The sequence below is a fragment of the Dendrobium catenatum genome, unplaced genomic scaffold (genome assembly GCF_001605985.2).
Source record: "Dendrobium catenatum unplaced genomic scaffold, ASM160598v2 original_scaffold_280350, whole genome shotgun sequence".
Classification (NCBI taxonomy): domain Eukaryota; kingdom Viridiplantae; phylum Streptophyta; class Magnoliopsida; order Asparagales; family Orchidaceae; genus Dendrobium; species Dendrobium catenatum.
In genome coordinates, this window is record NW_021598742.1 from 1,750 (window position 1) to 17,034 (window position 15,285).

Consider the following 15,285-nt stretch of genomic DNA (forward strand, 5'->3'; position numbering starts at 1 on the left):
TAATAAAGACTAAAAAATATATTGAGAGGGACAAATTACCTAAAAAATCATATAATAAATTTAAAAAAAAAAAAAAATAGGAGATCCGCCTACTAGTTCCAACCATGTTTTATAAGTTTGAACTATATTCTTTATCTATATAAATAAGATTAAGGTCGACCTTTAAATTACTCCACCCATCTCTGGATATTCGTGTTGAAGCTAACTACTTCACCTCCTTCAAAAAAAAAAAATCCTCACAAAACCACACATAATTTTTTCAATACAAATATAGTTCAGGCGAAAGTGTATTCACATACAAAATTAGGGCTCATATCTGGAGCAGAGCTTGGCTCCATTCAACTTTGGGTGCATGACATAGGGAAGAGAATGCACGAAGTTGGAAACCAACTACAATTTCTCTGAACCGCACTGGGTAATCAGGATCATCATCCTTCAGCTTGACGATTGGTGTAAAATTTTCACCTCGCTCATCGAAGGTAATGAACATTGACGCACAAAGTGCAGAGTGATCAGAGTAGTTGCTGGGCGGAAAGATACAACGTAGATTGAATTGTGAATTTACAATATCTACTTTGTAAAGCCACCATGGGGTACCTACTATAATTCGAGTATCAACTGATTTAACAGGAATTCCGAGAGACTTCAAGATTGGGACGTACGCGTTCCATTCTTGTGTTGATCGTCCTTCATTCTGGATTCCATCAGGTAAGACAGGTATGTAGATGAAATTTGTCAAAACATTCTGGGGTTGATAAGCTCCGAAGTTCTGGATTGCATCTGCAAAAGGTAATGGAAGCTCAACGTCAGGAGCGTAAGTTGGCGGGTTGACAAAAGGAGTCATGTCTCTGCCATATTGTCTATGTATAACACTCATCTTGCTATAAAGAGCAGTGATGCAAGCATCGACAATTAATGGTGCTATCCGATCGACTTCAGTGTCTACTTCGTCATCAGTGAGTTTTCCTTGCTCACTTAGCTTCCAGGCTAAATAGGCTAACAGAATTCTCTGCATTGCCCTCTTGAAAGCATCCAGATCTATCTCGTAATAACGAGCTTCTGGTGTTCTTCGCGAAACAGGCGGTTGATATCCAAGTACTCCTGAGCTTATTAATCTCTGAATATATTCTGGATTGATAGCCAACGATAAGTTCAGTCCGTGGGGACGGTTTCCGTAGCTGCATCATCAGTCCTTGGGCGCTTGGAGCCTGGTATTGGGATCATAGCAGATTAGCTTGTATTATGAATATGATTTACTTTATAGTGATGACTTGGTGAAAAACCCAACAATTCAAAGATAAGCGCCTGAATTAAGACTTTGTTTTCATCATCATAAACGTTTCACAAAGCGATTTGAGTTGCTTCACTAGGAGACAAACAAGACTGTAAGTGCTTTATACGGGCAAATTATTAGGTGAGGACATAGGACAGAGAGAATCATTCAGATTTCTTTCTGTTTACATTAAAAGCGCAATCAAAGCACAGTTACTATAGCAGCTACGCTTTGATTGTGCTTTTATTATAGACAGAGATAAAATCGGACGGTTCTCTCTGTCCGCACCTAATAATTTCTCTTTATACAAATGCTCACCTGGGATTGGAACAACATCATTTCCTTGATGAATGACCCAAGCCAAAGCTAATTGAGCTGTTGTGCATTGAAGCTTTGCAGACAATTTCTCTAACCACAAATAAAGTTTCTTGTTTTCCTCTAGATTTTCTTCACTGAATCTTGGATGTGAATTCTGAGATAGAAACTGATAAACAAAAGCGCATTATAATTTCTACGGCCTATGATTATATAAGAGAATCACATTGACTAATTCAATAAAAGCAATACCAGTGAACTATTGGCAGGCACACTTCCAAGAACTGCTTTACCACCAAAAAAGCCACGACCAAGAGGGCTATATGTGACTATTCCAATTCCAAGCTCTCTACAAAATTGACAAGAAAATGTGTATTTAAATATAGATGCACACCAAACAATTAGTAAGGTCAAAATGCCCAAAGAACAAAATCCTACTTCCTTTATGTTTTCTTGATTCCAATCTTTGATCTATGCTTAAAAAAAGTGCAAGTATTTGAGAAAGGTAATGAGAGAGAGAAGAAGACGAGCGTCAGGAGCGGAAGAAATGCTAAACAGAGGAAAGAAAGGAAAGTATTATAATGTCTTAGAAAGGTTACAGTGAGTCTTTAAATAGACTCAAGTACAGGTAATTAAGTAAATACGAGGAAATAATTCATTTGCTAACAGCCTCCCTCAAATTAAGCATTCGGTGATTGAATGGTTAATTTGGATCGTAGATTGTTGAAGCGAGTGATTGAGAATGGCTTTGTTAAGATGTCCACGACTTGATTTTCGGATGAGATGTGCTGAAGGGAGAAGTCGCCGGAGTTGAGATGTTGCCGGATGAAGTGATAATCTATCTCGATGTGCTTTGTTCTTGCATGAAAGATCAGGTTCTTGGCAAGAGCAATTGCGGATACATTGTCACAGTATATAACCGTTGGTGAGTCTTGTGGAAGTAGGAGCTCGGAGGCGAGTCGACGTAGCCAGAGTACGTCTGAGGTGGCAGCGGATAGTGCCCGATACTCAGCTTCCGTTGATGATTTGGCAACGTATACTTGTTTCTTGACTGTCCAAGATATTAGATTAGGACCCAAGAATGTACACAACCCGGAGACGGATTTCCTATCTGTGTGATCTGAAGCCCAGTCGGCATCAGTGAACGTCCGGAGGGTGAGATCGCTCGGGATGAGAGGTAGTCCGTAGGAGATGGTGCCTTTGATGTAGCGGAGGAGTCGCTTGAGGTCTTGGTAGTCTTGATCGGTGGGTCGGTGCATCTGTTGACAGATGCGGTTGGTGGCGAAAGCAATGTCCGGTCTTGTGATCGATAGGTATTGTAGTGCTCCGGCTAGGCGTCTGTATTGTGAAGGGTCGGCGAAGGGCTTTGTTGTATCTGTTTTGTGAGTTTTGTTCGGAGCGAGAGGTGTGGGAGATGCCTTGCAGTCCTCAAACCCGTTGTCTTTGAGCAGTTTTGCTACGTAGTGTTCCTGCGTGAGGAAAATGCCATTATTAGTGTGCAGCACCTGAATTCCTAGAAAGAGGGAGATATTGCCGAGCTGTTTGAGAGCGAAGTTGGATTGGAGGTCGTGTAGTAGGGACCGAATGGAGGCTGGGTTGTTTCCTATCAATAGAATGTCATCTACATAAATTAGTAGGAAAATATGTAAATTATTTTGATTGAATATGAGTAAAGAAGGGTCAGAACGACTGAACCGGAAGCCTCGTGTTTGTAGAAATGAGGTTAGTTTTTGGAACCACTGACGTGGTGCTTGCTTGAGGCCATACAGCGATTTGTTGAGCTTGCACACGTGGTCTGGAGAGGTTGTGTTGGTGAAGTCAGGTGGCTGATGCATATAAATGTCGTTCGGTAGATCGCCGTGAAGAAAGGCGTTGGAGACGTCCAGTTGTTGTATTTGCCATTTCCGGTGAATGGCGAGGGTGAGAAGAAGCCGGATGGTGGGCATCTTGGCCACCGGACTAAACGTTTATGTGTAGTTTTCGCCATAGATTTGATTGTAGCCCAGAGCTACTAGACGTGCTTTGTAGCGGTCAACTTTGCCGGAGGGCAGCATCTTTGTTTTGAATGTCCATTTGCATCCAATTATTGGTTTGTTCGGCGGAGGGGGCACTAGGGACCAAGTCCCTTGGGTTTGTAGAGCGTGCTATTCTTCAGCCATGGCTTGACGCCAATGATCCTGTTTGAGCGCCTGGATGTATGTAGTAGGTGTTGGTGGGGTGCTCGCGCTGCTTAGAAGAGACAGTATCTGCTTTGGTTTTGAAATGTCGGATTTGGATTTGCTGGTCATGTGGTGAATGGTGTTGGTTGGCTTATTGGGAGCGGTGGTGGTGTTGGTTGTGTGGCTGTGAGAGTGAGCTGTGTCTGTGAGGGTGCTGGCCAAATTTGGTGGTTGGTCAGAGGAGTGACCATGGGTTTTGTGGTGCGGGAGGTACAGGAGGTTGGGATTAGGAGTAGTGGTGATGTGTTGGGATTAGGTGGTGGATGCTGTGAGATGTTTTCTGAGATGAGTGAGGTGTAGGGAAAGACATTTTCTTTAAAAATGACATGTTGGGATATTTGAGTTTTCTTGGTTTTAAGGTTGTAGCACTTATACCCTTTATGATTCGGTGAGTAGCCAATGAATAGGCAGTCGGCGGAGCGGGGAAAAAATTTGTTGGCGGTGTAGAGTTGAAGCCAGGGATAGCACAAACACCCAAAGGTGCGGAGTTGTGTGTAGTTGGGTATCTTGTTATAAAGCTTTTGATAGGGGGATTGCTGTTTTAGAGAGGTGGAGGGGAGCCGGTTTATTAGGTAGTTTGCTGTAGCGGTTGCTTCGGCCCAAAATAGATTTGGGAGAGTTGCGGCATGAAGAAGCGTTCGGGTAAGATCGAGCAAATGACGATGCTTCCTTTCCGCTAACCCATTCTGTTCCGAAGTGTGAGGGCAGCTTCGTTGATGTATGATGCCATTATTTTGGAGAAACGTTTGAAAAGCGGTGCTGATAAATTCGCTACCTCCATCTGAACGAAAGATCTTGGGAGTGGTAGAGAATTGGGTGCGAATTAGACTGCAAAAAACTTGAAATTTTGAAAACTTTTCGTGTTTTGAATGCATAAAATAAATCCAAGAGAAACGAGTACAATCGTCAATGAAAATCACGTAATAACGGAAACCATCTAAAGAAATTTGTTGTGCCGGTCCCCACACATCCGAGTGTATTAATTCGAACGGTGTGGTGGATTCGGTGATTCTTTTATTAAAAGGAAGTTTGTGACTTTTAGCCACAGTACACGATTTGCAAAAAGAAGAAAATTTGAGATTCTTGCATTCCGGTATAAGGCGAGCAATCGTAGGAAGAAGTTTATTGTTTGGATGTCCGAGATGAGCATGCCAGGTTTGTGATGTATCTGCGTTTGCTTGTAAAGCTACGTGTTGATCCTCCGGTGCCTGTTGTATGTGGTAGAGTCCTTTATGAAGGTGACCACGAAGTAGAAGATGATTGTCCAGAGAATCCTTAATTTCAAAACCGTTAGTGTTGAAAGTAATAGAAATAGAGTTATCAAAGATTAGTTTTGAGACGGAAAGAAGATTATGCGTGAGAGAAGGAACGTCTAATATATTACGTAACCGGAGCTTACGGGGAGTGTCCGGTAACGACAGTAGGCCTTGACCGGAGCTCTATATTGGCAATGTGGAGCCGTTGGCAATGGACACTGATTCTTGGCCGGAGTAGGGATACGACTGTTGAAGCTGATTCATGTTCGGCGTGAGATGCGTTGTGGCCCCTGTATCAAGAACCCAGTCTTGATTCCTGTAAGGAGAGGGTTGTGCTAGTAGAGCTTTGGGTGCGGTGGCTGGAGCGTATTTTTGAGTGTATCTATGCCAGCAATTTAATGCACTATGCCCTATTTTTCCACATATTTGGCATGTGGGACGCTGATTTTGAGGTGAAACCGGAGTGGTGCTTTGAGTAGCTGAAGGCATCATAGTGAACGGAGTGTTCTTGTTCCAGTTTGTGCATCGCTGTGGGCGTCCTCTGGATTGATTTGAGGAATTGGTGTAGAGAGCGGTTGCGGAAGAAGTGGATTGATCTTTTTGAATTTCTTGATTGACATGGATCTCCTCGCTGCAAAGTAGTGAGTAGAGATTGTCAAGATCGGCAGGTAGCGGTTGGAGGGCTGTAGCCGGCATTCAAGAACGAGCCAGATTTCGTTTGTCGTCGTGGCGGTGATGACATAGGGAAGTATCGACGGTGAAATGGTTGAGAATAGGGCAGAGATCAAGTTGCTGTCGATTAGTCTCCAGCGTGCTGATTCTGGAGATTTTTCATCAGGCGGCATTGGTTGGGTACCCGGGAGATGCCCTGCGTAGCCATTCGCTGTGAATTGTTGGAGAATCTGGATGCGCCAGATGGCGTAGTTGTCCGCATTGAGCGGATGGGGAAGAAGGTTCTTGATGTTAGAAACCAAGAACTTTAGTGGCGCCGGGATGCAAACGTCCGTGTGATCGTTGGCCGGATTGGAGGAGGAAGAGGGAGGGAGGGAGGAAGTAGAGCTTTGATCCCCCATTAGAGGCTCTGTGATACCATGAGAAAGGTAATGAGAGAGAGAAGAAGACGAGCGTCAGGAGCGGAAGAAATGCTAAACAGAGGAAAGAAAGGAAAGTATTATTATGTCTTAGAAAGGTTACAGTGAGTCTTTAAATAGACTCAAGTACAAGTAATTAAGTAAATACAAGGAAATAATTCATTCGCTAATAGTATTTACAGGGAATTCATTCTTTTGTTTATTTACATTTAAAGATGATTCTGCGGGTATTAGCTATTATGATATTCTTGATAGTAGAGAATTATATCTCTGTTTTATAAATCACTGAAAAACAAGAATGATGTTTGATATATCATCAAAGATTCATCTTGATCGGGCAGAAATCTCGAGGCAAAACCAAATTGGAAACTTTTCAAAATTAAATCGGAGACCATCTGATTTCTGATTTCAGCAAACTTACAGTTGAACTGAACGTCTCGAAAATACCAACCCAACGACACCAAATTCGACTCAATCTGATCCCACGTGAGACCAAATCAAAGACCCGAAGCGCATTTGGAAGGTTCAAATCATAATTTGGATTGTCAAATGGATTCCAAACATGACATACTTATAGTTGAATGGAGCGGCTCGACGAGACAAATCCATCGAGCAAAAGATTGCTGAATTCTGATATCATTAAGACATTAAAATGTCTAGTAAATAGTCTACGATCAAGGGATCCAACATCGGCCGTTCATTCAAAGTTTCAAACCACTCCCAATTTACCCTTGATCTTCTTCCTATTTACTGGTCATGCCACTATCAGAAAACTATAAATAGACCCCCTCATTTCTCATGAGCGCGCGGGGATCAAGCAAGAAGAAAAGAGAATGGAGCAAGGAAGAAGAGAAGAGAAGAAAGCAATAAAGCAAGAAGGAAATGAAGAAAAGAAAGAGAAGGAAGATAACTCTCTTGCCACCAGACTCCTCCTCGACTCTCGTCGGACTTCCACCCGACAGCAGACTGACACCAGAGTTCGGCCCGACTGTTGACTGACGTCGGAGTTCTACCCGACCACTAACTGACGTCGTAGTTCTGCCCGATCGCCGACTGACGCCAGAGTTCTACCCAACCGTTGACTGATGCCGGAGTTCTGCCAGACCACCCCCTGACGCTTGAGTTCTGCTCGACAGCCAACTGACGCCAGATTTCTGCCTGACCGTCAATTGAAGCCGGATTTTTGCCCAACCACCAAACTTCGCCGGATTTTTTATCTCCGTTTGTAACTGTATTTTAAATTGATTGTTGATTATTGTAATCTGATCGTCCTCAATTTCAGGGATGAGTAAATCACTTGTAATCCAATAAAAACACTAGCGGAATCATTTCAACTGGGCGTAGCCTCGTGTTTTTTCCCTTTTCCAAGGCTTTTCACGTAAAATTCTAATGTTCCTCTTTTCTTCTGTTTGTGTGATGGATATCAGTACAACGCTAAGACAAAAATTTCTAACTCTATTGCCGCTTATATTCTAGCCCGCAACAATGTTTAATGATAATCCAATCATCCAAGCCTTTAGTTCAATGATCATTACTAAAGAATAGGATAATTAACCTGTTGAATCGAAATTTTTTCTCCTCCTACAAATCAAGATGCTTACTAAAACAAACATATGATGCAGTTAAGCTATGAAAACCTAAATTGGCCAAACCTGCAAAGTGGGATTATCTCTTCTTCGATATCTCTAGTCCAGAGAGACCACTCTATTTGCAATGCACTAATTGGGTGAACAGCATGCGCTCGCCTGATTGTATCCGCACTTGCTTCTGATAGCCCTATATACTTCACCTTACCCTCCTCAACCAACCTCTTAAGTTCTCCAACCTATCACATGAGTAGGAATAAGCCATGACTGTTGAAAAAAATTAAAGATTCACAAAAGTCATAAAATTTCATGGCTGGTAGTCTCACTGCTTCTTCAATTGGCACAGTTTGATCAATACGGTGCTGATAATACAAATCAAGGTAATCCAATCCAAGCCGCTGGAGACTCCCTTCCAAGCAAGCTCTCACATACTCTGGCTTGCCATTGACGATAGGACTGCCTCCTTGATTAAGCTCTGCAATCCCAAACTTTGTGGCCAATTGGATCTTTTCTCGTGGAAGTTCCTTCAATGCCTGCAATCATTCATTTTCTTCAACAATGATAGTATTACTACCTTCTAAACTGGCAATTTTCCTCCTCTTCAAATCTTTCATTTATCATTATTAGGGACTAAGTTAATTAAGAAAGACATTAAAAGTGAAAGGGAATTGATACAGACCTTGCGAACGAGGATTTCATTGATACGGGGTCCAGAGATATCAGAGGTGTCAAAAAAGGTCATACCGTTGTTAAAAGCCTCTTTGATGATGGAAATACCCTCTTCATCAGATACAGGAGAGTTATAAATTCCAGTGAGGTCCATACATCCAAAACCTAATCTGGATACCTAAATAAGGAGAAAAAAGAATCAGCGAAGACATCTTGACAACAATGCGCGATAGGGCATCTCCAACCGAAAATGTCATTTTTCACTCCAAAATGCAGGGAAATCAAAAAAATGCCGTGTTTCATCTCCAATCCAACGCCATTTTGCCGCTAAAATGATCGTTTTCGTTGGCGCCTGGTGTGGAACCGTAACCTGCAGGGAGAAAGAACAAAGAGAACAAACGAAATAGTACAGAAATAGCAGAAACAGAGTAGGAAGAAGCAGAAGAAGGATAAGAGGAAGAAGAAGAAGTAGTCTGGAGAAGGTAAAAGCAACTTTGTATTATATCATCTACCTTCTATACCTCAGTTGGCTTCCTAATATAAGCTGCAATAAGAAAGGAAATGCAAGAAACGTTCCACATGATCAATGGAAACGTTCCACATGACCACTACTGGGCAAGGCAATAAAACAGTAACATAATAACAGAAAGTAATATAGTAGTGGAGCAGGCGGTCTGTTAGGGTAGCGGAATAGGATAAGGAAGTCCACATCAGGTTTCCCCGCGTTCAAGAATTTCCTCATCTGAGGAAATGGTTTCGATGATACCTGAATCGGAAGACTTATATGCAGAAATATCAGAAACATTAAAAGTTGCTGGTGTAAGGAACTCCGGTGGCAAGTCCACGACATAGGCATTATCGTTGATGCGGCGGATAATGGGAACCGGTCCAATCTTACGTGGGCTCAACTTAGAATAAGTTCCAGGTTGGAAGCGTTCTCTACGCATCCTGACCATGACGAGATCGCCAGGGTTGAAGACAACCCGCCGACGATGGACATCCGCAAGCTGTTTATAACTGTCATTGGCTGTTGTCAGCTTGGCTCTTATATCTTCCAGCATTTTAGTATAAGTCTCAGTCGTTTGTAAAGCTGGTTTGCTTTTGCACTTTGGGAGAATGGCGATATCAACCACATGGTTCGGAATTTTAGTGTAGACAATGCCAAATGGGCATTGTCCGGTGGACCGGTTAGCCATGGAATTATATGCAAATTCAGCTTGGCCAAGGTAATCATCCCACTGTTTTGGATGTTCGTGTGCAACACATCTTAGCATGTTTCCGAGAGAGCGGTTAACCACCTCAGTTTGGCCGTCAGTTTGAGATGGTATGATGAACTAAGTTTGATCTCGGTCTTCAAACGTTTCCACAACTCCCGCCAGAAATGACTTACAAATTTGACATCGCGATCTGAGGTAATGCTTCTTGGCAACCCATGGAGGCGGACAATTTCTTTAAAGAAGAGGATGGCCACATTTAGAGCATCGAAAGTTTTCTTACAAGCAAGAAAATGAGCCATTTTTGAAAACCTGTCTACGACGACCATGATGGAGTCGGCACCTCGCTTTGTCCGTGGCAATCCTAGAACGAAATCCATGCTTAAGTCCTCCCAGATGGAACTCGGCACCGGAAGGGGCATATACAACCCTGTGTTTTGAGATGTTCCCTTATATGCTTGGCAAATCGGACATTTTTCTACGAACCGTATAACGTCCCGCCGGAGATGGGGCCAATAAAACCTGCTTTGTAGCAGCTGGAGCGTTTTGGTTCTTCCTGCGTGGGCGGCTAGGCCACCACTATACATTTCCTGAATGAGATATTCTCGCCAGGAAGAGTCTGGAATACAGAGCAAGCCAGCCTTGAATAAATAATCATGTGACAGTGAATAGTCTTGGTATGTAGCGGCGGGGGATTTGGAGACTTCAGCCCAAGGAATTGCAAAATCTTTGTCCGCCACATACATATCCTGTAGACTTTGGAGCCCTTGTAGTTCGGTTTGTAATTGCAATACCAACGCCGTGCGTCGACTTAAAGCATCAGCGACACGATTTTGCACCCCGGACTTATGTTTCAGGACGAAACTAAAACGCTGCAAGAACGTAATCCACCTGGCGTGCATCTTATTTACTGTCTTCTGACTGTTAATAAATTGGAGCGCGTGGTTGTCACTGCTCAAGATGAAATCCTGGTGGAGCAAGTAATGTTCCCATTGTTTTAATGCCCGGACAACCGCGTATAATTCTTGCTCGTATGCGGACCAGTTTTGGCGGGACGGACTCAATTTTTCGCTAAAAAATTCAATGGCTCGTCCTTCCTGTGAGAGCACAGCTCCAATCCCCACAGCCGAAGCATCTGTGTCGACATGAAATGGTTTGTCAAAGTCTGGGATAGCCAATATCGGCGCTGTAGTGAGGGCTTCTTTCAATGTGTCAAAGCTATTTTGTAATTCTTGGGTCCAAATTAAGGATTTGTCCTTAAGACAATCTGTAAGAGGTGCCGCAATGATGCTGAAGCCGCGAATAAACCTCCGGTAGAAGTTTGCCAGCCCGATGAAGCTCCAAACTTCTGGGATTGATTTGGGGTTCGGCCATTCTGCTATGGCGTGAACCTTTTGTGGATCGGTGAGTATGCCGCGGTTGGAGATAATAAATCCCAAGAAGTGAACAGATCCTGTTGCAAACTCACATTTAGGAAAGTTAAGGAAGAGTTTGTGAGCTCTTAAGATTTCGAAAACAGATATAAGATGCTCAAGGTGAGTTTGCGGGGAAGGACTAAAAACCAGGATGTCGTCAAAGTAGACGACACAACACTTCCCAAGAATGGGCTTCAGGACCTCATTCATTAGTCGCATGAACGTTGCAGGAGCATTGCACAGCTCGAATGGCATGACTCGCCATTCATACAACCCTTCTAGCGTCTTAAACGCTGTTTTCCACTCGTCGCCGGGTCTGATGCGGATTTGATGATATCCGCTGCGCAAATCAAGCTTCGAGAACACAGTTGCTCCTACAAGTTTATCAAGCATATCATCGAGGCGAGGTACCGGAAAACGGTATTTTACTGTTATTTTGTTGATGGCCCGGCTGTCGACGCGCATTCGCCAACTTCCATCCTTCTTTGGTACCAATAGCGCGGGAACGGCACAGGGGCTGAGGCTAGGTTGAATCAAGCCCTTGTTTAACTGTTCTTCAATCATTCTTTGCAGTTTTTCATGTTCCCGTGGACTCATACGGTGATGAGGAAGGTTCGGAAGTGTAGCACCGGGTTGCAGATCGATTTGATGCTGAAGGCTGCGCAATGGAGGTAAGGAGGCTGGTAACTCCTCTGGCCAGATGTCCGCAAATTGGTGAAGCAGGGTTTGAACCTCTGTTGGTAATTCCATGAGCTTGCTATCCGGGTGGGAATCGGCTATCATAAGTGCGAGCATGTCACAAGATTCTAGCCATGAACTAATGAGAGTAGGTCCTGAGACAATAACCATAACAGCTTTTTCCGGATTTTCCTTGTTTTCCACATTAGACAAATTCGGCCACAGCCTGATCTTCCGATTCTTCCAATCAAAGGTAAAAGTGTTTGTCCGTCCATCATGAATGGCTCCGACATCGTACTGCCAAGGTCGGCCAAGAATCAAATGACAGATGTCCATATCAAGAACATCACACAGGACTTCACAAATGTAGCTTTTCCCAATAGAAAAAGATACTCGGCACATCTCAGACACCGGAATCTCAACGCCCTTCTTGACCCAACTAATTTTGTAGGGATTCGGATTCTTTGTGGTCTTTAGTTGAAGCTTCTGAACTACAGAACGGGCTATAATATTTTCGGTGCATCCTCCGTCAATTAATAGCTCACAGACTTTCCCGTTAACAGTGCATCTAGTACGAAAAATGGCATGTCGTTGGGAAGTACCCGGTTGACGCGGAGCAATTAATAATTTCTCCATAACACATACTAGTGGATCTCCTTCATCAGCTTGTAAATCCTCAAAATCTTGCTCGTTTACTGTCTCCACACCGTACTGATCATTCTCTAGCTCCCCATCCATAAATTGAAGCTGCTGACGGTTGGGGCAGTCATTGGACTTGTGCCCCGGCTGAAAACATCGATAACACTTAAGTGTTGTTGGCTTAGTATAAGGATTGTTCTCCCGCGCTGGAAATCGTGGTCGCAATGCAGATGGTGCTTTTGGCTCTGCCCCAAGGATTCCAGCACCCCCAGATTGCGGTGTAGTCGGTTTGTTAACAACAGGGATGGTTGCAGGAGTCTTATTTACGTCTCCCGTGAGCTCTGTGCTGTACCGGCGTGGGGCTTGAGTTCTCGGATGCCTATTGAGCTGAATCTCCGCCTTAAGAGCGTAATTCACTGCCTGTGATAATGTCCATACGGCATTGAGTTCCAATTTGTCTTGAATGCTCTCCCTTAATCCTCCAATGTAACGAGCGACAAGTTGATTTTCAGACTCATTGAGATCATTTCGGGCACTAAGTCTATAGAACTCCTCTGTATATTCATTCACCGTTCTATTACCTTGTGAGCAATGCTGATATTGGAGGTAGAGCATTTGTTCAAAATCTGTAGGTAGGAAATGTCCTCGCAATAGTCGCTTCATCCGGTACCAGCTAGTGATTCTGCCCTTACCTTCCCGCCGCCTCGTTTGCAACAATTGCAGCCATGCACCAAGCTCCGGCTCCGCCTTTTAAACGACAGGCAACATATTTCACCTGTTTTTCAGGTGCAATTTCCATGTAGTCAAAGAAAGTTTCAACTGCTCTTTCCCAATCCAAATAATCTTCTATGTTCAGTCTGTCGTCGAAGAAGGGGATGTCTAATTTCACACGGAATTCTCCATGTGAATGTTGATGTCCAGATTGTCGTCGGGGTGTGCTGTAGTAATTCGGTCGGTCTTCTTCAGCTGAATCAGAGGCGTCCAGAAACTGCTGCGCATCTGCCTCATTATCGGAATCAGACGCATTCTGAGGTGTTGTGTGTTGTCGTTGTCGGTGGAGATTTCGTGGCAACGGAATAGGTGCCGGTGCCGGTGCTAATGGACGATTCAACACCGGCAGTTGCCGATTTGCTCTCAGCGCTCGAATTTCTGTCCGCATTTCTGTGGAAAATCGGAAGAATTCATTAGTGAGTACCTCCATTTGAAGTGCGATAGACGTCTGAGCGTTCCAGAGGGCTTCCAGACTTCGATCCTCATCAACGGATGGCCGTTTGCTTCCTTCCGCCATTGATGCTCACAACCAAGCTCTGATACCAATATGGTGTGGAACCGTAACCTGCAGGGAGAAAGAACAAAGAGAACAAACGAAATAGTGCAGAAATAGCAGAAACAGAGTAGGAAGAAGCAAAAGAAGGATAAGAGGAAGAAGAAGAAGTAGTCTGGAGAAGGTAAAAGCAACTTTGTATTATATCATCTACCTTCTATACCTCAGTTGGCTTCCTAATATAAGCTGCAATAAGAAAGGAAATGCAAGAAACGTTCCACATGATCAATGGAAACGTTCCACATGACCACTACTGGGCAAGGCAATAAAACAGTAACATAATAACAGAAAGTAATATAGTAGTGGAGCAGGCGGTCTGTTAGGGTAGCGGAATAGGATAAGGAAGTCCACATCAGCGCCTTTCTTCCCAAGCTGTTCGGTAGAGAGAAGAAAATGCCGCAGATGAACAGTGCAACGCCAATATTGGCGTCGCACTGTTCATCCGCGATCAAATGGCGTCAAAAATGGAGATCGGTTGGAGCAAAGCAAGAACGGCAAACAAGTGTTTGCCGTTCGGTTGGAGATGCCCTATCATACAAAGCCAAGGCTTAAGAAGTGCTCTATTTCTCAAAGAGCAGTTTTTTTCCATCAAAAGAAATTGAAAAAAAAAATGTACAAATTAAAATAGAACTTCCAAGTAAAAAAAAAAAAAGAAAACTTCAAAGAATGAGTTTGTTACCTCTAATCCCTGGGTTCCCAGCTTCACTCTGGGTATTAGGATTTCGCTTTGTTCTCCCATTTCTCGTAAATCTATGAAGTTGAAGGCCCTGCAAGTAAAAATCAGCGTTTATTTTCTCTTACGACTAAATTTAAGCTTTGCTTCGAGTTACAGGCAAGCGATAGTCGTCGGGCTCTGAATTTAAAGAGTACTGGTTTGACGACCGATGGCGAGCTTACTTGCCAGAGGGATCGGTGAGGAAGCCCTTGCGAAATGTTAATTCACTCACTATCGCTTTGATTTTTTTTTTCGTTCTAAAAATGATGATGTGTATCAAAAGAAAAATAGAGAGAGAAAATATACTAAAACTATCACATTACAATTTTTTTCATATAAATATTTCAATACATTGAGATTTTTTTAAAATATAATTTGATTAGTGTAGTATTGCCCTTCAGTTTAATAGTTTTGGCCATACTTTAATATTGTTTTGCTACTTCTTTTAATTTCTTATTTTGAAAAATTAATATTTATGTCAGGAAAAAAAATATATTTATTTATTTAAGAAAATAGCATGTTTTTAAAAACTTTGAAATTATCATATGAACTTTTTCTGTTTGTTTGTTTTAAATAAATATCTATTATAAAAATAAGATATATGTCATCCACATGTTGAGACAAAACGTAAAGCTTAGCATGCCAGTTGATCAAAGATCAAATTGGCTATCCTATCAGTTTTGAAATTCAAAGGCTATACATAAACATAAATATAAATCTCAATATGCAGAAAAATTGAATAACAACTTTATTACTTATCCGCTAAAAGTTTAAAGATTGAATCGAAAACTTTGTTTCGGATGGCTTTCTTTCTATTACTTAAAAGTAATTTTATAATAAAAAATTTTGTGTAATAAACAACCGCTTTAAGAAGTAAAAAGAAAATTATCC

General features: G+C 42.6%; 1 protein-coding gene across 1 annotated transcript; it reads right to left on the reverse strand.

Annotated features, from left to right (window-relative positions):
* Nucleotides 1-332: 332 nt before the first annotated feature.
* Nucleotides 333-14,558, reverse strand: LOC110093680 (probable aldo-keto reductase 1; the record flags this gene model as incomplete). The annotated part of the gene is given in 7 exon segments (XM_028692803.1): nucleotides 333-1,208; nucleotides 1,592-1,757; nucleotides 1,841-1,937; nucleotides 7,807-7,979; nucleotides 8,067-8,273; nucleotides 8,420-8,587; nucleotides 14,359-14,558. Coding segments are annotated over 7 exon segments (927 nt in total). The 5' UTR covers nucleotides 14,419-14,558.
* Nucleotides 14,559-15,285: the final 727 nt, after the last annotated feature.